The sequence below is a fragment of the Leptonychotes weddellii genome, chromosome 2 (assembly GCF_054177405.1).
Source record: "Leptonychotes weddellii isolate Sample4059 chromosome 2, ASM5417740v2, whole genome shotgun sequence".
In the NCBI taxonomy this organism is placed as follows: Eukaryota; Metazoa; Chordata; class Mammalia; order Carnivora; family Phocidae; genus Leptonychotes; species Leptonychotes weddellii.
This window is the reverse complement of record NC_138370.1, coordinates 4,971,236-4,992,623: the sequence shown is the minus strand read 5'-3', so window position 1 is coordinate 4,992,623 and position 21,388 is coordinate 4,971,236. Positions and strand designations below refer to the sequence as shown.

Sequence of the window (21,388 nt, the reverse complement as noted above, 5' to 3'; positions counted from 1 at the left end):
CAGAATAAGACATTTGAATCTAGTTTTGAAAAATCAGCCTGGAAGCTAGGAGTACTGTTGGCATGTAAAAGGCTTTCCCGGTACTCTTTGCTTCACACCCACCCCCATCTATCAATTGAAGTTCTAATACTTTCTTGATCAAGAGATTTTGTGAGAGAATTTCTCTTTTGAGACTTTTAGTGTGCAAGTGTCATTTTTCTTGGTTTTGCTGCTGATGTCCTTGACCTCCGCCGGGAATCGGCACAGTTCTTCAGGAGTTCTTCTGAGGCACTTTGACCGTGACGGTTTTCACTTCGGTGTATGCCTGCAGCCCATACTCTCCCAGCTCCCGGCCACTCCCAGACATCTTGTAGCCGCCGAATGGGGACTGGGCCCCAAACACATCATAGCAGTTGACCTACACAGTGCCAGCCTGGAGGGCTTGGGACAGATAATTGGCCTTGTCCAAGTCCTTGGTGAAGACAGCTGCAGCCAGCCCATATTTGGAATTGTTGGCTCTCCCAATGACTTCCTCTATGGTCTTGAACTTCAGGATCTGCATCACTGGCCCAAAGATTTCCTCCCTGGCAATAGTCATGCTGTCTTGCACATCTCCGAACACGGTGGGCTGGATGAAGTAGCCACGGTCAGCAGCAGCCCCTCCACTACACAGCAGCTTCGCCCCCTCCTCCTTTCCAGATTTGATATAACCAAGGATCTTCTTAAACTGAGTTTCGTCCACCTGCGGCCCCTGCTCAGTCTGGCTGTCAAAGGGGTTCCCAACCACACGAGACTTGGCTCGGGCAACGCTCCGCTCCACAAACTCAGCGTACACATCTTCTTGCACAAAGGTCCGGGAGCCCACACAGCAGCACTGGCCCTGGTTGAAGAACAGGGCGAAGTGGGCCTGCTCCACGGCCCAGTTCATATCTGCATCTGACATGATGATATTGGGGCTCTTTCCCCCCAGCTCCAGGGTCACTCTCTTGAGGTTACTGCTCCCTGCAGCAACCTGGACTAGGCGGCCAACCTTGGTGGAGCCTGTGAAGGCCACTTTGTCCACATCCTCATGGGAGGTGATGGCGGCCCCAGCTGTGGGGCCAAATCCAGGAATAATATTGACCACGCCAGGGGGAAAGCCGGCCTCCTTAATCAGGTTGGCCACATAGAGGGCAGTCAGTGGAGTCTGCTCAGCTACCTTCATCACAACCACATTTCCGGTCGCCAGGGCTGGGCCGAGTTTCCAGGCTTGCATCAGGAGCGGGAAGTTCCACGGAATGATCTGCCCGCACACCCCGACGGGTGCATGGTGGGTATAGCTGAAGAAGTCCCCATCGATGGGAACAGTTTTCCCGTGGTACTTATCAGCCCAGACAGCGTAATAACGGAAGCATTTGAGAACCATGTCCAGATCCACCAGGTAGGAGATGACATAGGGCTTGCCGTTATCCAGGGTCTCCAAGGCTGCTAGGTAGGTCCGGTCCCGCTCAATCAGATCAGCCAGGCGGTTCAGCAGGCGGCCCCTGTCGGATGCGTCCATGCGGCGCCAGGGTGAGCCCAGCTGGAAGGCGGCCCCGGCAGCCTTTACTGCCCTGTCCACATCTTCCTTGTCTCCTTCAGCTACCTGACAGATAACTTCTCCGGTGGATGGATTGATGGTGGGGAATGTTTTCTTGCTGACAGCATCGTGCCACTCATTGCTTATGAAGATCTGGTTGTAGGAGACTTCAGGCTGCTGGGTGGGGGCCGGCACCGCCTGGGTGGCGGCGGCCGACAGGAGACGGCGGCCCAGGCGGGGCCCGAGGCCAGCGGCGGCGAGCGCAGCGGCGCGCAACATGCTGCGGAGAGCGCGGGCGTGCAGGACCGTGTGTTAGAAAGCACTCTTATGACTTGATGTATTTAAATCAACATTCATTTAATACATATTTATTAAACTTCTACAGGTGCAAGATGCTGGGGAAAACTGTCAGAACACTGGCCCTCAGGAAGCTTATGACTTATCAGGAACCTGTCAATCTGGTAAGCCCTGACACAGGCAGGTACTACCATCCTTATCTCTGGCCACAGAATAAGGGTAGCAGCATCCTGCCCGTGGTCACTTCCAATTTAGGAGTACGATTTATAATTCTGACTCCTAGTCCATGATTTAATTTTATTTCTATTCAAATAGGGACGCGGGAGTGAGGGAGCACCTGAATGACCCCTGCTGTGTCGAGTGCCTGAAGGAAGAGCTGCTGTGGTCTAGCTCATGTGGAACACTGGGCTTGATACTTAGAAAACTGTTGTTGTTGTTTTTAATTAAATCGAGATTCAATTTACATATCATAAAATTAATCATTTCAAACTGTGCAACTCAGTGGTTTTTAGATTCACAAAGCTGTGCAACCATCCCCACTATCAAATTCCAGACCATTTCCGTCTCTCCAGACAGACACCCTGGACCTTCTGCAGACACTGAGCATTCTCCTTCCCTGGATCTGCCTGTTCTAGACATTTCACATGAATGGAATCACAGTGTTGTGGACTTTTGTGTCTGGCTTCTTTCACTTAGCATAGCGTTTTTTTGTTGTTGTTGTTGTTTTTTAAAGATTTTATTTATTTATTTGAGAGAGAGCTAGCAAGAGCAGGAGCACAAGCAGGGGAAGTAGGAGAGGGAGAAGCAGGCTTCCCACTGAGCAGGGAGCCCGATGTGGGACTCGATCCCAGGACTCTGGGATCATGACCTGAGCCGAAGGCAGACGCTCAACAACTGAGCCACCCAGGCATACCTATAAAGGCGCATAGCGTTTTTGAGGCTCATCCATGGTGAAGCAGGTATCAGAACTTCAGTACTTTTGGTGGCTGAGTAATACTCCACTGTATGGATCTACCACATTTGGTTTATCTATTGATCAGATGATAAACATGTGAGTTGTTTTCAACCTTTGGCTACTATAAATAATGCTGCTATGAACATTCATATAAAATGTATGTGAATGCTAAATAAGTTGCTGTATGAACACAGGACTTCCATTCTCTTGGGTATATTTGAAATACACACACACACACACATATTGTATACACTGTACTTGAGAAAGCACTGCACTTTATATTGGATAATCAATCATATCCATGAGTGTTCCACTAATGTTTAGAATTTATTCTCCCCCCTTCCTATTTCCCACTGCCTCCCTTTCGCTTGATTAGAATATTTACTGACAATTTAACAGAAAAGAGTAGCTTTCTGAAGTGACATGAAAATAGACTAGACAAAACTTGATTTGGATCTTCTCCTGCCTCTCTCCAGGGAAAATTAGCTGCATAAGGAAGAACAGCTATAGTATGTTGGGATCTTCCTGCAGAAGAATTTTTAAAATGTGAAGCGGTGTGGGAAAGAAAAAGATTCCCACAACCACATATCTGACTGAAGTCCCTAGGGGAGAAGCAGCTCAATTTATTCACAAACTTATAACACAAATCTGAATAGTATACCAGGCTGGGAAACATTCATTTGTTGATTAAATTAGTTAATACTTTCTTCTTTGCTATTGGAGCTCATCCAATTTTATTAAGTACAAAGTTCCACAGAATCACCCTGTGGTATTCACTGAGAACAATTACTAGAATCTATTAAGTAAGTAAGAAGATAGAAAGACACAAAAATAGTATTAAAATAAAAAGTTATAATGAAAGTCTAAAAAAATCAGCTTTGTGACAGATGAATAAGAAATGCCCATCACTAATATGTAAGAAAAGTTAAGAAAAAGATCTTCTCACTGAGGAATGTACCAGGAGCAGCTCAACCACCCTAAACACATTTTCTAGATCCATTCCACATCCTGCATCTTCCAGCTTTTATCTTCCAGCTCTTGAAAGAGAACAGCCAAGGAGGAAGCAGAAAAACAAGGAGACTGGGGTGACACAGAGGCCCTGAGAAGAAAACATCTCAAGAAGGAACTGGTTAGATATGCTCAATGGAAGACACGGAAAGATCCAGAACTGAGAAGTGACCACCTGGCCAAACAAAGGTCATGTGTTATCTGGACTAGTATTTTCCATGGAGTGGTAGGAACAGAAGCTTAGAGAAGGGGTGAAGTGAGTCGAGAAAACACCAACAGCCCATTCTTTCCTGCATGTGTTTATTAACAGTCTATTGATTTTGTAAGGCTCAGAATAACATAGGCCACCCTTACTGTCACAACAAATAGAAGCCAGCCCTTCTTGGATGATTGGAAGGCACTTCACGATCCTAAATCCGAGCCCATGAGCTCCTCCGATCCATGTGGGGAATGATCTACCATCTCTGACCAAGTGGTCTTCAACTCTAAACAGTGAGGAGGGCGCTCACTATCCCCAAACACTGGGTCATTATTATAAAACCAATTTCGTAATAACAATATGGAGACCAATTACAATTTCAATTGAGAGTGCCAAAAAACAGGTACTTATAATGAACTGCTGGAGCTTGAGCCCACTGTATGGAGATCTAACTCTGCCTCCAGGAAACTATAGAAAAACCCAGAGCCCCAGAGGAAAGTGGTAGTTAATTAAGTTAATTCTTCTTAGTCAATATCTAGTCTCTATTTTAGTCTTTGCTTTGCCCTGTTTCCATTTCCAGATCTCCTGAACTTCTACTTGGTACTACTAATAATCTACCTTGCCATCTGAACCAGCTTCTCCTTGAGGGCCATTATGGTGGTGGCTGACATAATGGAGATTTTGCTGTATTACATTTTGGAAACATTATAAGTAAATGATAAACCTACTGGACAGAAAACCTTTATTGAGCCCTACAGGAAATTTTACATTATATGTATATATTATCAGCTCACTTGACTCCCAAGAATTAATTTAACTAAGGCACAAAGAGGTAACATGACTTGCTCAAAATCACATAGCTGGGTAGCAAGACCTTATAATGTCTTGTTCAGTCCTTTTTCTATTTAATATATATTAATAATCTAAAACTATAAGCCTGTAGGTTAGAGATTAATGAGGCAATAAAATAAACTTAAATGGCCACAGTATATGGTAAAATGTTCTAGAAGAGATATAAAATATTCTCAAAATATAAAAGAATCACTCATACTTAAAGATTTTTTTTTTAAGATTTTATTTATTTATCAGAAAGAGTGAGAGAACATAAGCAGGGGGAGCAGGCAGAGGAAGAAGCAGGCTCCCGCTGAGCAGAGAGCCCGATGCAGGACTCGATGCAGAACTTGATCCCAGCACCTCGGGACCATGACCTGAGCCCAACGAAGGCAGATGCTTAACCGACTGAGCCACCCAGGCATCCCTTAAAGATTTTTTTCAATCACTCATACGTGATTGGTGAAAGCTTCAGGATAAAGAGGAGTCTGGAGAGAGGCCAGGAGGGAGGGAGGTAGCATACCAAGGGGGCAAAGACAGAGAAACCAGGTCAGAGTAGGGGCCGTAAGGTCTGTGGAGCACAGGTCAGAGCTCGTGAGGACAGGACTGAAAAGTACACTGGCGTCACGTGACAGAAGCTTCACCTCAACAGGCTGACGTGCTTCTACCGGCCTGGGGGACTCCCCGGATTTCAGACCAGAGGAGAGACATAATCTAGGTGCTGAGAAAAACATACAGGCTTCTGAAACCCCTTAGGGCAGTAAGTCATAAGCAATGAGCTACTGAAGTAGGACTGAAGTAGTGTAAACTTGAAAAGAGAAAATGTAGACAAGAGATGTTATGAAAGGGCGCCTGGGTGGCTCAGTTGGTTAAGTGACTGCCTTCGGCTCAGTCATGATCCTGGCGTCCCGGGATCGAGTCCCGCATCGGGCTCCCTGCTCGGCAGGGAGTCTGCTTCTCCCTCTGACCCTCCCCCCTCTCATGCTCTCTCTCTCTCTCTCTCTCATTCTCTCTCTCAAATAAATAAATAAAATCTTAAAAAAAAAAAAAAAAGAGATGTTATGAAAGCCAAATACACATTGATTCAACCACGAACTGAATGTGGTAAGGAAGGAGTAAAGCGTAAGCGGGCTTCTGGCCTGGAAGACACGGTCAAGGCGGTGCGGGAGACACAGAGAAGGCCCGGGGGCAGAGCGGTGGGAATGTGTGCGTGCGCATGCGCGTGTGTGTGCGTGCATGCGTGCGCGCTAGTGCGTGCGGACACCCACCGGCCCGGAGTAGGAGAGCGCGAGCGGAGGCGGGTTAAGGAAGAAAAAAGGATTTCAAATTGGGCACTCTGAGACTGATGCTGGAAGGAACACTCTGGAAGTGTTGAGAAATATGGTCTGTAAAACGGCAAGAACCAGCCAGAGACCAACATTTGAGAATCATCTGCATGGACATGACAGCGGAAGTACTGGCTGTGCTGAGACCGGAAGACGGGAGGGAAAAAGGCCGCCATTAATAATGTCGACGCTGCACGTACGTGAACAAACACGAGGAGTCATCAAAACGCTGATTCTCTGGTAAGTCAGTGAGAGCTCACTGGGAAGCTGGAGGGGGACAGACTTCTGGGGAGTGCATGGAGTCAAACAGGAGAGTGACAGGGGCCCAAACCTCTCCCTCAGAACGAAAGAGGGAGGAGCACAGTAACGCCACAGGCGGGCTGTGCGTGGACGCGCGAGCGCGCACACAGGCACAAGACACACACGCGCACAGACACACAGACACAAACAGTTTGGCAAACTGGGGGAACCGAGTAGACAAGAGCGTGGGGGTGACATATGCAAAAGGAAGTTATTAGAGCAATAACAGTACAATCTTGAAATAAAGGATATGCGTGAGTGTAATATGCAGTCTTGTCAGAGAAACAAAACTCCTTCAAGGCAAAGACACCCTGAGATGTGAGGAGAAAAAATCTGGAAAAAAGAAGAGATAGTCCAAAAGGGAAAACAGAACTGCTCAACGTTCCCAACTGGTACGAAGGGAGGAGGCAAAGCAGGTTAGGCAGGGCTGAGAAGCGGCAGGGTCCAATCACAAACACAGGAGTGGGACTGAGTGGGCACCACAGGGCAGTGGCAGCCTAGGGCCACTCAAGGCCTAGAGCCAAAGAAGGGCCAAGGAAAGAGAGGTTAGAATCAAGCCAAAAACAAGGCTCAGGGGAAGGAAGAGCAAGGAAAAGGTAGAAGCAGAACCACCGACATAATTTGCAAGACCCAGTACAATTTCAAGACTGAAAGCAGAGCATCAAACCAAGCACGGGATTCCGTGCAAGAAAACGGATATTCCCATAAGCCTCCAAAAAGGACCGCAGCCCTCCCCACACTTTGACTCTAGCCCAGTGAGACCCATGTCAGACTTCTGGCCTCCTGACCTGTTAAAGAGCACATGTGTAGTGTTGTAAGACACCAAGTCTCTGGATGTGCTTCAGCAGCCACGGGGAGCAAACATGCCACCTCAGCTCCTCGCTGAAGGAGAAGTGTGTCTGTTCCACACCAAATCTGGGTCAACACTGGGCAGTAACTTTCTTTTTTAATGTTTGCCAGGTTGACCTTCGGGGAGGAAGAACATTTGTTCAAGTGTGGGTCATTCGTATCTCTTAAATTTCCTATTCATGTGCTTTTCCCATGTTTCTAGTTTTTATCTTTCTCTTAACTAGCAAGTGTTCTTTTTATACTAAGTTTATTAATACGCCATATATTGCAAATACTAGTTTAGCCTGCCATTTGCCACCTAAATTTGTTAATATGGCATTGCAAGGTATAATAATTTTTATTTAGTTTACAAAGGAACAAAATTCTTTTTTTATGTTTTAAAAGGACAATTAAACCTACACAATAGCCAGTGTTACTCATAGATAAAAGCTAAAGTCCATTAATCCTAAGGAGTTTTGAAACTACAAGGATCTTTTTACTTGCTCAATAATATGAAAATTCAAGGTATTCGGTTTGCCATTATAGATGTGTCCCTAAATTCCTCTTTTCTATGACTAGGGTTACTGAGTCTAAATACGGCATCTTGCCAGCTGCCATGGTAAAAAAACAAAACAAAACACCATGGGACTCACTTTAATAGGTTTAGTAAGATTAAGATACATTAGGTCCCAAATTCCTTAGTACACTGAAAAGTGATATATCTAAAATGACTCTAAAGGAGCTTAGTCGAAGTGAAACACTTGGCATGAGGGGGAGAGGTGGAAGCTATTACAGCAGCAGTGCCTGGATGTTGGCAGAGCTTCCCAGTGCCCGCCTCCACGTCTCCTACAGTGGGTAAGTAACTGCCACCAAACTTGCCTGTTTCTTAGTGAGGCCTAAGCATAAAATGAAGGCTCACTCACCAATAAATATTAGATCCATATGTTCTAGAAAACACAAAAATCTGACCCAACTAACCTGCTGAGCACATGACTAATCTTATTTAAATGAGTGGTTATAAAGCTTTAGAATGCATCAGAATCATGTGGAAGGCACAGCCCTACTCCTGGAATGTCTGATGTAGGAGGTCTGGGGTGGATCCTGAGAATCTGGACTTCGAGCAACTTCCAGGACAATGCTGATTCTGCTGGTTCAGGTATCACTTTGAGAACCACTGACTCAGAACTTAGGCCATGGCTTGAACAGATCAAGAATTCACAAATAGGCTGGTGAAGGAGTGAAAAAGCTGGAGGAATAGGGGTAATATTTATTTTGGTAAAAGATTATAAGTAAATGGTATGGAAATGGCCTCAAAGGCATAACACCAAAGTCTGAAAAGTCACTGGACATACACTATGTCCAAAGCCCTACAGAAGCATTACAGTGGTGACTTGATCCTCCCAACAGTACTCCCCAAAGTGCTCCCCGCTGTTGTCCCTAAGGCTGTAACCTGACCTAGGCACCAGGTGGAAACATGCTACAGAAACAGGGAGGAAGAGTAGGCCAAAGGATGAGAATGAGATAGTTGTAATTCAAACGCTGATGGAGAGGTTGATATGCAAAGTCAAACAACCAGTTTCTTGAGAATCACTATAAATATAATTTAAAAGCTTTCTCACTCCCTTTATTCATCCGTATTCTTTTCAAAAAATGCCTAGTATACAAGGATAAAACATTCTAGACTGGGAATACAAGTCTGATGTGATTCTTTTCTGTTTTTATATCCTGAACCATCTGTGTGATCTTTCATTTGATACTAATCGAGGCCCATGAGATTCATTTTGTGGCCTTCCTAGAAACAGGCAGAGTCCTACACCTTACAAATCACTGCAAAGATTAACAGAAACTGCAAAAATAGCTCAAAAACTGACAAAGAAATGAACTGCCATGGGAAGTCAGAAGAGGAAGAAGTCATTCCTTGACCAGTTTGTTGGATTTAAATTAAAATGATCTAATTGGTCACTTAACAAACATTTTAGAAACATAATTTTAGAATGATCATTTTTACCTATGATACCATTTTATTTATATTTATATGATACTATTATATAATACTGTTACATTTACATATTCTATTGCAGTTTTTCTTACTAAATGTTTCATCATTGATTTTTTTCTTTTATTTGAGAGAGAGAGCAGGAGCAGAGGGGAGGAGGGACAGAGGGAGAGGGAGAAGCAGACTCCCTGCTGAGCAGGGAGCCCAACGTGGGGCTGGATTACCAGGACCCCAAGATCATGACCTGAATCGAAGGTAGCCACTTAACCGACTGAGCCACCCAGGTGCCCCTCACCATTGATTTTTTTAAATGGCAAGTTCAAAGCTAGCCTTTCTAAAAATAAATTCTCTTTTCCCTAATTTACCATTACAAAATGGAGCAGCTTTCAATATATACCTTTCAATATATACTTGACATTTAATAGTTTCTTGAAGACTCTATCTGTATTTCAGACCTCTCAAAATCTTAATTTTTGTCTTGGAGAGATTGTAAATAAAAACAAAATGTTGACTAATTTATTTAGAAATATGAATAAGTCTTCTTTAAAGAAATAACTAACGTTCAGTTGGAAGTGAGAAGGAAATTTAGAAAGCATTACAATGACAGCCTCTGAAGTGAACAAAATTAAGAACTCATGACACTATAACACAGGCATTATCTTAAATAACAACTCTAATACTGAATGGCCATAGTTTGTGGGTAACAAGTTTTTTTTTTTTTTATATTTTATTTATTTATTTGTCAGAAAGAGAGAGAGAAAGAGCACAAGTAGGGGCATGGCAGGCAGAGGGAGAAGCGGGCTCCCCGCTGAGCAAGGAGCCTGATGTGGGACTTGATCCCAGGACCCTGGGATCATGACCTGAGCTGAAGGCAGACGCTTAACCAACTGAGCCACCCAGGTGACCGGTAACACGTTTTTGAAGTAAAACACTTCTAGGAAATAGTAATAACCAGAACCTCAAGATATTACACACCCATATCCATCAGTCATACTTCTTAAGCCAGCCAACACCAATGCCAATGGAAAACTGAAGAGTAGAAGGTATAATTATTTAAACACATGAGCACATCACATTTAAAAAATCTAAATTAAAAAGGTTGGTTTTGGTCTTTCTATTTATTTTTTAAGTCAGATTCAAAGGAAGATACTTTAGGAGCAACATTAATAATGTTTTGAATATCACAGACTAACAAGTGCTATTTTCAACTTTCTTGAAGAAAAATTAGGTTAACAGATGGAAAAACAAGTCCTTTCATTTTTATTTTCAAGTAATCTCAATTAGTTGTGACCTAAGAAGAAAGAAAACAGGAAACACTTTTTCTAGATATATTGTTCACAAATCAATTTCTTTTGTGTGTTGTGGGAAATAATTACCTTTATAGTCACAAGAAAATCCAGTTCTAATAGACAGCAGTAGTTTTTCCAGTTGTAGAATTTAAAGAAAAGAACAATCAGCAATTAAAAATCATATCTATAAGACAAATTATTCATTTTTTCCCCTATTGGTAACTTTAAGAAAGATCTACAACTCAGAGAAAAAGGACAGACCAATAACTGATCAATTATGGGAGAGTGAGTTATTATTAGATTAAAAAGCTAGAATATATATCATTATGCTATTTTAAGAATTACTTAAAAATACTTGATCTAGCATTACAAAATTAGTGCGGATTTTTAAAACTAAGTAACTTTTAGGAAATATATTAAACAGTCATCTCAGTGAGATTTTTTAGTCCCTATGTGACTGTATTTGGAGATGGGGCCTTCAGGAGGTAGTTAAGGTATTGTGAGTTCGTAAACATTGGGCCCTAATCTAATAGGACTGGCATCCTTATAAAAAGAGAAAGAGAAACCAGAGACCTCTCTCTGTGAGCACACAGAGAAAAGGCCATGTGAGGACACAGCAAGAAGGTGGCCCTCTGCAAGTCAGAACGGTCTCACCAGAAACCAACCCTGCTGGCACCCTGATCTTGGACATCCAGGCTTTGGAACTGTGAGAAAATCAATGTCTCTTGTTTAAGCCCCCAGAGCGGTGTCCTGGTATGACAGCCCAAGGTGATTAACACAGGCCCTAAAAACCTGTACTGAAATTACAACTCTGAATAAATATCACATAGTAAATACACCTATTTGCATATAAATGCTTGTTTTACCCAACTGAAAAAAGTATGCCAATATTTATTTTTTTAAAGATTTATTTATTTATTTATTTATTTATTTGAGAGAGCGAGCGAATGGAGAGAGGGGCAGAAGGAGAGAATCTCCAGCAGATTCTGCACTGAGCACGGAGCCCGATAACGGGGCTTGATCCCATGACCCATGAGATCGTGACCTGAGCCAAAACCAAGAGTCAGACACTCAACTGACTGAGCCAAAAGTATGGCAATATTTAAATAGGAACACACACACAAAGGTAAATTTTACAAAAGAAATCAGAAGTCCTTGAATAAATACTAAAACACAGAGTAATTCTACGTTACTCTTCACATAAAGACAAAAATCTGGGACTATACTCATTCTGTAATGCAAATTTATTATACCTCAACAACTAACTTGTGATTTGCGCAGTGACAAAATATAATAAAATGTCCAGGTCTAATTTTGTCTTGCTTAACATATTTAAAATTAAGGAATTAGTCCATCACACATTATAACAGAATTGAAAGAGGCTAACTTGTTGAAAAATAGCATACTGAAGTTTCTGGAAATTGGATCACTACTGTGAAGCAGAATCTATACCTCAATCATTTGGACCCTCTTGCTGAGTCTTGCTCAGGACCTCTCTACTATTAACCAAAAATGATGAGACGTCACTTCCAAAATTAGGTTACAAGAAGACTGTGACTTCTGTCTTGCCCAACCGTCCTCTACGTTACAGCACCTCTTCCATGTTGTCTCCCCACTCCCTCTCTGCTCTGCAGATCTAGGGGAACAAGCTGTGTGTCTTGAGGAGCTCTATGGAGAGGCCCAAGTGGCAAGAAATAGACTCTCCAGACAACAGCGAGTGAGGACCTGAGGCCTGTCAACAGCCCTGTGAAGGAGCTTCTAACAGATCTTCCCGGAGAGCCCTGAAATGACTACAGCCCCAGCAGACACCCTGATTGCATCCTGTGACAGTCCCTAAGCAAGCAGCCCCCAGCTAAACCACACCAGGACTCCTGGCCCACATCAACAGTGAGACAGGAACTGTTTGTTTTAAGCCACTAGGGTTTGAGATAATTTGTTACACACTGATAGATGATGAATACAATCCTGTTTCATTTCTCCTATTGAATTATAAACTCCTAGAAAACATTAGAGTTAGTTCTTCCACCTTAGTGAAACATTTTATATATTAGAAATCTGATAAAGATTTGTTAATATTTAAAGGTAGAATATTGTACTATTTTAACATAAAATCAGCAGACTCTTTAATATTTAAAGGTAGAATATTGTACTATTTTAACATAAAATCAGCAGACTCTGAGGATCTGAGGCACTCTAGTAAACTTCTCCCAAGGCCAGCTCTCTGTTCAACTCATAAAAAACACACATGTCTCAAGATATAATTGATTATTTAATGATAATAAAATGTCTCAGATTCTACAATACACATGAAAAGTAGCAAAAAAAAAAAATTCCCCACATTTATTTCCTTTTCACCTTATCTAATCTCAAACTGTAATTTTAAAGTGGCTGTAAGAGCTAACACACAAGAGTAGTTGAAAATTTATACAGTTTAAGGTCTACACTCAAGTTTATCGAGAATTCCCCTCCACACACAAGAAAATCCCCAAACTGATTCATCTATAGACTGTTTTAAGCATCAGAGTAAAATACACATTTTGTTAAAGTCAGAGCTCAGCTATCTAGAATCTTTAGAGAGGAATAATTTTGGAGAGACATAATTTTCTGGAACCCTAAGGATTTACCCCCAAAACCCCCAAATTTTATTTAATAATTTTAGATCACTGTTTTCTAATATATATAAAATTAGAAAACAGCTCAACAAACAAAATCAGAGATCTTTACGACAGAACTTTTCTGAAACATACATAAATGTGAACTGTACCTCCCCAAGGGAAGGATATAAAATGCAACATTCTCTAAATACTTTTGGAGATAAGACAGTTTTTTTTTTCTTCTTTTTTTAATTTAATTTCTTTTTTTTTATTCTTATGTTAATCCCCATACATTACATCATTAGTTTTAGATGTAGTGTTCCATGATTCATTGTTTGTGCATAATACCCAGTGCTCCATGCAGAATGTGCCCTCCTCAATACCCATCACCAGGCTAACCCATCCTCCCACCCCCCCTCCCCTCTAGAACCTTCAGTTTCTTTTTCAGAGTCCATCGTCTCTCATGGTTCATCTACCCCTCCGATTTCCCCTGCTTCATTCTTCCCCTCCTGCTACCTTCTTCTTCTTCTTTTTTTTTTTTAACATATATTGCATTATTTGTTTCAGAGGTACAGATCTGAGATTCAACAGTGTTGCACAATTCACAGCGCTTACCAGAGCACATACCCTCCCCAGTGTCTTATCACCCAGTCACCCCATCCCTCCCACCCCACCCCCCAACTCCAGCAACCCTCAGTTTGTTTCCTGCGATTAAGAATTCCTCATATCAGTAAGGTCATATGATACATGGATAAGACAGTTTTTTAAAAAGCCATTTTATGGTTTCTGTTGTAGAATATACTTTTATTTATTTTTTTTATTTTTAATTTTTTGCTTTCCCTTGAGATAGTTCATTTTAAGTTTTTATTTTAAGGGTGCCTGGGTGGTTCAGTTGGTTAAGCATCTGCCTTTGGCTCAGGTCATGATCCCAGGGTCCTGGGATGGAGCCCTCATCGGGCTCTCTGCTCAGCAGGGAGTCTGCTTCTCCCTCTGCCTGCTGCTCCCCTTGCTTGTGCACTCCCTCCCTCTAATAAATAAATAAAATCTTTAAAAAAAAGTTTTTATTTTAATTTCAGTTAGTTAACATACAGTGTAATATGAGTTTCAGGTGTACAATATAGTGTTTCAACACTTCCATACATCACCCGGTGCTCATCACGATGCACTTCTGAATCCCCATCACCTATTTCACTCATCCCCCACCCACCTCCCCTCTGGTAACCATCAGTGTGTTCTCTATAGTTAGTAGTCTGTTTTTTGGTTTGCCTCTCTTTCCTTTGCTCATTTGTTTTGTTTCTTAAATTCCACATATGAGTGAGATGATATGGTATCTTTCTCTGACTTATTTCACTTGGCATTATACTCTCTAGCTCCATGCACATCTTGCAAATGGCAAAATTTCATTCTTTTTATGGCTGAGTAATATTCCATTGTATATATAGACCACATCTTTATCCATTCATCTATCAATGGACACTTGGGCTGCTTCCATAATTTGGCAATTGTTGATAATGCTGTTATAAACACTGGGGTGTATGTATCCTTTTGAATTAGTGTTTTTGTATTCTTTGGGCAAATACCCAGTAGTGCAACTGCTGGATCATGGGGTAGTTCTATTTTTAACTTTTTGAGGAACCTCCATATTCCAGAGTGGCTGCACCAGTCTGCATTCCCACCAACAGAGCATGAATGTTCCTCTTTCTCCACATCCTCACCAACACCTGTTGTTTCTTGTGGTATTGATTTTAGCCATTCTGACAGGTGTGAGGTGGTATTTCATTGTGGTTTTCATTTGTATTTCCCTGATGATGAGTGATGTTAAGCATTACTGGTCCTTGGGCCAATCAAGTGAAGCTCTCTCCTGGGCAGCTATACCTACAGGTCTAGAGTCAAACAGATACGGTGGAAGAAAGCTTTTTGTGAGCCATCAGCAATCAAATAAATGGTGGCTAAAGCTATGGATCTGGATAAAGGCCACAAGGAAAAACATGAAAATGAAATGAAGGAAAGAGCAAAGTCAGACAATAGAAACAACATATGAAACAGGAGAGAATGAAGCAGAAGGAGGCAGCTAGAAAGGGGACTGACCAGGAATCACCAGAGAGGGAGCGGGAAATGGAGATAAGCCCTAAAGAAATCTAGGGAAAGAATTCCAATAAGGGAAGTATCAAGAATTTTGTATCAGATCCCAATGAATTTATTAAAATTAACAAAATTAAAAATGCATTTCCCTTGATGCACTATCACATGTGGGTAGGAGCTACCATGTTGGTCAGAGCAGATACAGACACTACTGTTGCTCTGACAAGTTCTCCTAGACAGTACTGCGTAGACTCTGCGATCAGATCAACAACAAGGCATTTGCTCAGTAAGTGCCTGGAGATCAATGTATGGAGATCGTATACTAATTCATAGTCAGTCTTCAAGGGCAACTTTGAGAACACAGCATAGCCACTGTTTTCTGTTTATATCCCAAATTGGTGAAACTGAATAGCTTATAAGTGTATTAGTTATCCAACTCTCTAAAATACGGACATTAAGAACATTCCTGTTGTTGGGGACACTCATAACTTCCAAGTACTGTGAACCAACTGTGTGTTACATTCCCCGATACTTCAGATACTTCTAATGTAATTCTTCCACAGAGGCAGGCATAGGTATACCTATGAGGTACAAATGTCTTAAGAGATGAGGAGACAAGCTCAGTCTGTGAGGCACCTTGCACCCACACAGCTGACAGACATCAGAGTTTGGATTCCAGTCTAGGTCTGTCAACCCACAGAACAGAGACTCTTTCTGTCACACACAACCCATAATGGAGAAAAAGTCTCCACAATCTGGTACCTAGCCAGATTTTCACTAAATCCATGGCACTGGAATATGTATTTTAGCAAGCACTTGAATTTAACCTCTCAGATATATATAATAACATGCATATGAATTAATGAAGAAACTTCATTTCCTAAGAGATAATACATACATTCCCTGAAGAAATTTCCACTACTGTAAAACATAAATATCCTCTCCAGGAACAAAAACTGAAAAGGTATTTATTTGTAAAAATTATTTTTTCAAGTACAGTCAAATTTTTACTTACCTTCTTGAGCAGCAAATGTTTGACTAGCTGAAATGACTTTCGTTAGTTCTGGATTATACCTTGTTCCCTCTGGAAAAATCACAAGATACATCTGTGAAACATAGAGAAATTTGGTTTGTTTTATGTGAGCTTTTTTTGTTGTTCTTGTGAACTTACCAGTGCCAACCCTATTAATGCCAAGAGAGTATTTTCTATGGTGGGAAAAATGTTTATTCATTTTACATGTGACCTTCATTTCAAGCAGAGCAACCAAAATGCAAAAATGCAATTAAATCTTAACATGAATTATATTTAAAACACAGTCATACATTCACTGGTAGGTCAATCATTAAGACTCTAACAACGTTTCTAATTACACACTAATATTCATTAATTAAAAATTTGCTCATAAAATTCTCACCATTTAAAGCCTCAATTAATTAAAGAGCTCTTTTCCCCTAAGATTCTGAAAAATGACATTTTTAAATGGTGCAAATTTTAGACATCAGTGTCCCTGAGTATCAATAATAAAAGCATATCTCATCTGAAGCAATATCTAAATTTCCACAATATAAAATGTAGTAAGTATTCACATTTCGAAAGATTCCCATAGTATTCTTATTTTACACAGCTCCCTTAATGCATTTAAATAATTCAATTTATAAGCAGCTTCATAAATTGAAATAATGCACTTATAAAGGAGAAAGCTGAATGTTTACTAAGTAACTAATTAGTCTAAGCTTTTACTTTTATCTGTTTGGGAAAATAAAGACAGAAACAGTGAAACTATACAATGAGAAACTCCTAACTTTAGAGGTAAGTTACCCAAACTACACCAACATGGTTACTTGATAGCCAGAACACACAACTAAGGCATTCGTATCAAATCTTTTCAAATGCAAACAGAATACAGGGAACATAGGGATAGGAGGATAGCAGGAAAGAAAATGATGTTCATTTTATCCAACCTCATCTGATCCCAGGTAATGCTGTCTATCTATATATCTGGTACAGAATCATTCCCTTATCTGAATGATCTATGATTATAAAACTCCTACATAATAAACATATGTGACAGTTCACATTTTTTCATTAGATAAACTCATGATTAATCTCTTCCAAAGTTTCACCTGAAAAACTTGTATTACTGGTTGCTCTACAATTCTGCATTTTCAGCTTCCCTGAAAATATATATACTTTTTATTCATCCATATGAATTGTCTTTAGAACCCACTATCTTTGCCTAACTTAGAAATTAATAGATTTCTATATATCCTAATGAAAGATTAACCACAGCTGCCATGAAAATGTAGAAAAATGGGTAAAATTAAGAAAAAAATTTAAAATTAGTTCCCAAACCCACAAATTCATTATCATGAGGGCATATTTTAAATCAGCTTATGGGGCAACTAGGTGGCTCACTCGGTAGAGCACACAACTCCCCATTGTGGGGTCATAGGTTCCAGCCCCACACTGAGTGTAGAGATTACTTAAAAAAAATATTAAAAAAATAAAATCTTCAACATCAGTAAACTTTGTATTCAAAGCCATGAAAGCAATTACTGATGATTTTTAGCTTTTAGTTCAAGTATTCAAAAATAAAGTGATTCATGATTTGCATGGTTATTAGTAATTCATGTGGTGTTATTTTCCCATCTCTTACACATTTCATTAAAAAGAACACTGATGGTCGACAAGAAAGCAAGAATGAACAATTCTTTCACGGTTCATTCAAGAAGCATTTCTTATATACCTATTATGTGCCAGGTGCTATGTAGGATAATGAAATAAATATGGTCTTTAGAGACAAGTGAGAAAAAAGTACATTAAACAAATTTTACAAATATAATTACACTTCTATGACTGTGAAGAAAAAGAGCAAGATGTTATGAAGGAGAATAACAAGAGGGTAACTGGAGTAGATGATGGGCCTAAGACCTAAAGAATGGTAAAAGAATGAGTGCTTTCACCAACAGATGGGTAACAAGGCAAGGACGCCCACTCTCACCAGTGCTAGTCAGGGCTGTCCTAGAGGTTCAAGCCAGGGCACTTAGGCAAGACAAAGAAACAAAAGGCATCCAGATTAAAAGAAAGAAGGAAAACTGTATAACACAAATGACATAACTGTCCATGTAAGAAATCTAAGAAACATTACTATTTTTTAATGTTGCTAAATAATAAGTCTAGTAGGGTTATAGAACAAAAAAATCAATATACTGAATGTTTAGATTACAACAATCATAAATTTAAAAGCCATCTACAATAGCATCAAAAAACATGAAATTAAGAATTTATTTCGGCAAATGTGGATACCTTTGGCAAAAGATGTGTAAACCTGTACAGTTAAAAACCACAAAATGCTGCTGAGAGACATTAAGGAAGACCTAATTAAAGACTGTGTTTTTGGATCCAAAGATTCAATATTGTTATGATAGCAATTCTTCCCAGATTTATCTATAGATTCAATGCAATCCAAATAAAAAAACCCAGCAAGGTTTTATGCAGAAACTGACAAGCTGATTTTAGAATTTATATGGGAAATGCAAAGGACCTAAAACAGCCGAGTGACTTTGAAAAAGAACAAATATATAAGATTTAACTACACCAGATTTCAAAACTTGTAATAAAGCAAGAGTAATCAAGAGAGTGTGGCATAAGCAAGGGGATATCCAGATAGATCAGTGGAACAGAATAAATGGTTCAGAAACAGACCCACACGTATGCAATCAATTTATTTCCAACAATGGGGAAAAGAATAACCTTCACAGTAAGTGGTGATCGACCTTGACCTTACACCGAATACAAAAGTTAACTCAAAATGGGCCACAAACCAGAACTATAAAACTTCCAAAAGAAAACAAAGGAGAAAATCTTAGTATCATTGAGTTTGGCAAAACCTTTCACAGTAGGACAGAAAAAGCAGAAATTTTAGGAAAGATCAATAAATCGGACATAGGCAAAATTTTTAAAACTTTTGTTCTTTAAGACTCTGTTATGATATGAAAAGGCAAGTCACTGATGCAAAGAAAGATTCATACAGGAGTATTCTGAGAAGTTACATTTTAACAGCCCCAAACTGGCCATTACTCCACAAAGCAGATAATCTTCTATAGGAAATCATATATACAAAGACTGTAACTAGAGAAAGAGTATACAACAGTCTGAACACTTGGCTTCAAACCCCAGACTCCACTTACAGGCCCTGAGAGCTGGGATAAATTCCTTATCCTCTCTGCGCCTGGAGCTTCTTGTCTACAAAAGGGAAGGATGGTTGTACCTCCACCTGATAGAGATACTGTAATGATAAAGGTGATAATTTATGTAGTCTAATTAACATGGTGCTTGGCACAAAATAATACTGCAATTTGCTGTTGTTAAAATTAAAACAGATGTGCTTTCAAAATGTGAGATGACACATCGGGGGCAAAGAAGAGCGACAGGACCTGAGCAGTGGCCAAGAGCCTTCCCCAGAATCAGCTCTGCACGCTGCATTCACAAGGACAGCAGCCTCTAAAGGCTACACGGCTAAAGCAGGTCTCCTTGTTCTCTCTAACGAGAGCTGAGCATGACACAGAGCACAGATGTAGAGTCAAGATTTTAAAGTAAAACTTTTTTCCTCCTTCAGCTGTTCGCACTTGATAACTTCCTCACCACTGCTTTCCCACTGCCGACCAAAAAGGCAGCTCTCTTCTCAGTTCCCATGGAGATGGAGGAGGTGGCAACAGAGGGAAAGGACTAAACATGGAGCATCAGGGCAAGAAAAGAATGACTCCGGGGCAGGGTGCCACCTCTGGACCCACTTCTCAATTAAGGAAAATCCCTGCTCGAGGACAGGGAAGCCCCAAGGATAACAGGAAATAACTCGAAAACAGTCACAAACAAACCAAATTACGTACAAGGTTATTGCTACTGTTCATAGAAATCTTTTATTCTGCTAAATTTTCATTTGGAAGGAACCAGAGATTCTGTTTTCTTTAATGAGGACTGACTTTGCATATAAGATCTCTACTCAAGATGTGAGGTACCATTTTAAGCTTAGATACTTCAGACTCTAGTGGAAATCAGCAAGCTATTTCATATTAAAATTCCATTCAAAAAGAAAAGAGCTATTTAAGAGTTTAAAATACATTCACACTTCAACCAGTTATGGAACTGATGACTTTCTGTTAAAAACAGCCTTTTCTCCATGCTTTGGATAAGTTAATTTACTTTGTGTGTGTGTGTGTGTGGTTAACAGGTTGTATTTATTATTTTCTATAGTTTCTAAAAAGTAGAATATACTGTAAGACCATGTTAAAAATAATTCTTTACACAGTTTTTGGAAGGTTAGTGCAAACATGATTTACAAGTAAAAGATAAAATTTTCAAACTAAAATCAGTTAATGGTCTTGAATTTATAGAAGCAAGTTAAGGTTAAATTTAAATATCTGAAGCAGTTTCTATATTAAAGCATTTCCAAGAAATAGAAAACTAAGAAATTTAGATAAAGCACCAGCTGTCACCATGTCACCAAGTTAACACTAGTTCCTCATTGGTCCCCATCACATGATGAATGGGAAGGAACTAACAGAAAGAAACAGAACCCTGAAATTACATTTACTTAAGGGTTTCCCCCAAAGGCATCTTGATCAAGTTAATACATTTCTGAGGAGCAGAAATAGGTTATAATAGTTAAGGCTCAAGATCATGCATTCATAATAAAATACAGCTACTGACATTTAAGTGATATTGAATGTATTTAAAGTTTGCCATTTAAATCAACAGTATACATATTTTCTTTCTGAATCCTTTAGGATTTTGTAGGCGCACTGAAATCAATCTTCATACAAAGGGAACAAATACCAGAATCTTGTACTACATGGATACAAGTGGCTGCATTTTTTTTAAATTTTATTTTATTATGTTAATCACCATACATCATTAGTTTTTGATGTAGTGTTCCATGATTCATTGTTTGCTTATAACACCCAGTGCTCCATTCAATACGTGCCCTCCTTAATACCCATCACCAGGCTAACTCATCCGCCCACCCCCACCCCCCTGCCTCTAGAACCCTCAGTTTGTTTCTCAGAGTCCATAGTCTCTCATGGTTCGTCTACCCCTCCGATTTCCCCCCTTCATTCTTCCCTTCCTATCTTCTTCTTCTTCTTCTT

At 40.3% G+C, this 21,388-nt stretch overlaps 1 protein-coding gene, 1 long non-coding RNA gene and 1 pseudogene across 3 annotated transcripts in view; 1 reads left to right on the top strand and 2 right to left on the bottom strand.

The window, feature by feature from the left end:
• Nucleotides 1-2,297, top strand: part of LOC145717611 (uncharacterized) — an 18,537-nt gene extending 16,240 nt beyond the window's left edge. The window contains exons 2-3 of the long non-coding RNA XR_014140950.1: nt 1,923-1,998; nt 2,150-2,297. This is a non-coding gene — a long non-coding RNA (uncharacterized LOC145717611). The remainder of the gene's footprint in view (nt 1-1,922; nt 1,999-2,149) is intronic.
• The window catches only part of AGPAT5 (1-acylglycerol-3-phosphate O-acyltransferase 5), a 61,643-nt gene that overhangs the window by 12,621 nt on the left and 27,634 nt on the right, over nt 1-21,388 (bottom strand). For both annotated transcript variants that reach the window (XR_014140948.1, XM_081807080.1), the window contains exon 5: nt 16,257-16,347. Coding sequence is in view for 1 of the 2 variants with exons in the window: in XM_081807080.1 (XP_081663206.1) it covers nt 16,257-16,347 (91 nt within the window). In the remaining variant the exon portion in view is untranslated. The remainder of the gene's footprint in view (nt 1-16,256; nt 16,348-21,388) is intronic.
• LOC102740079 (aldehyde dehydrogenase, mitochondrial pseudogene) lies at nt 7-1,867 on the bottom strand (annotated as a pseudogene).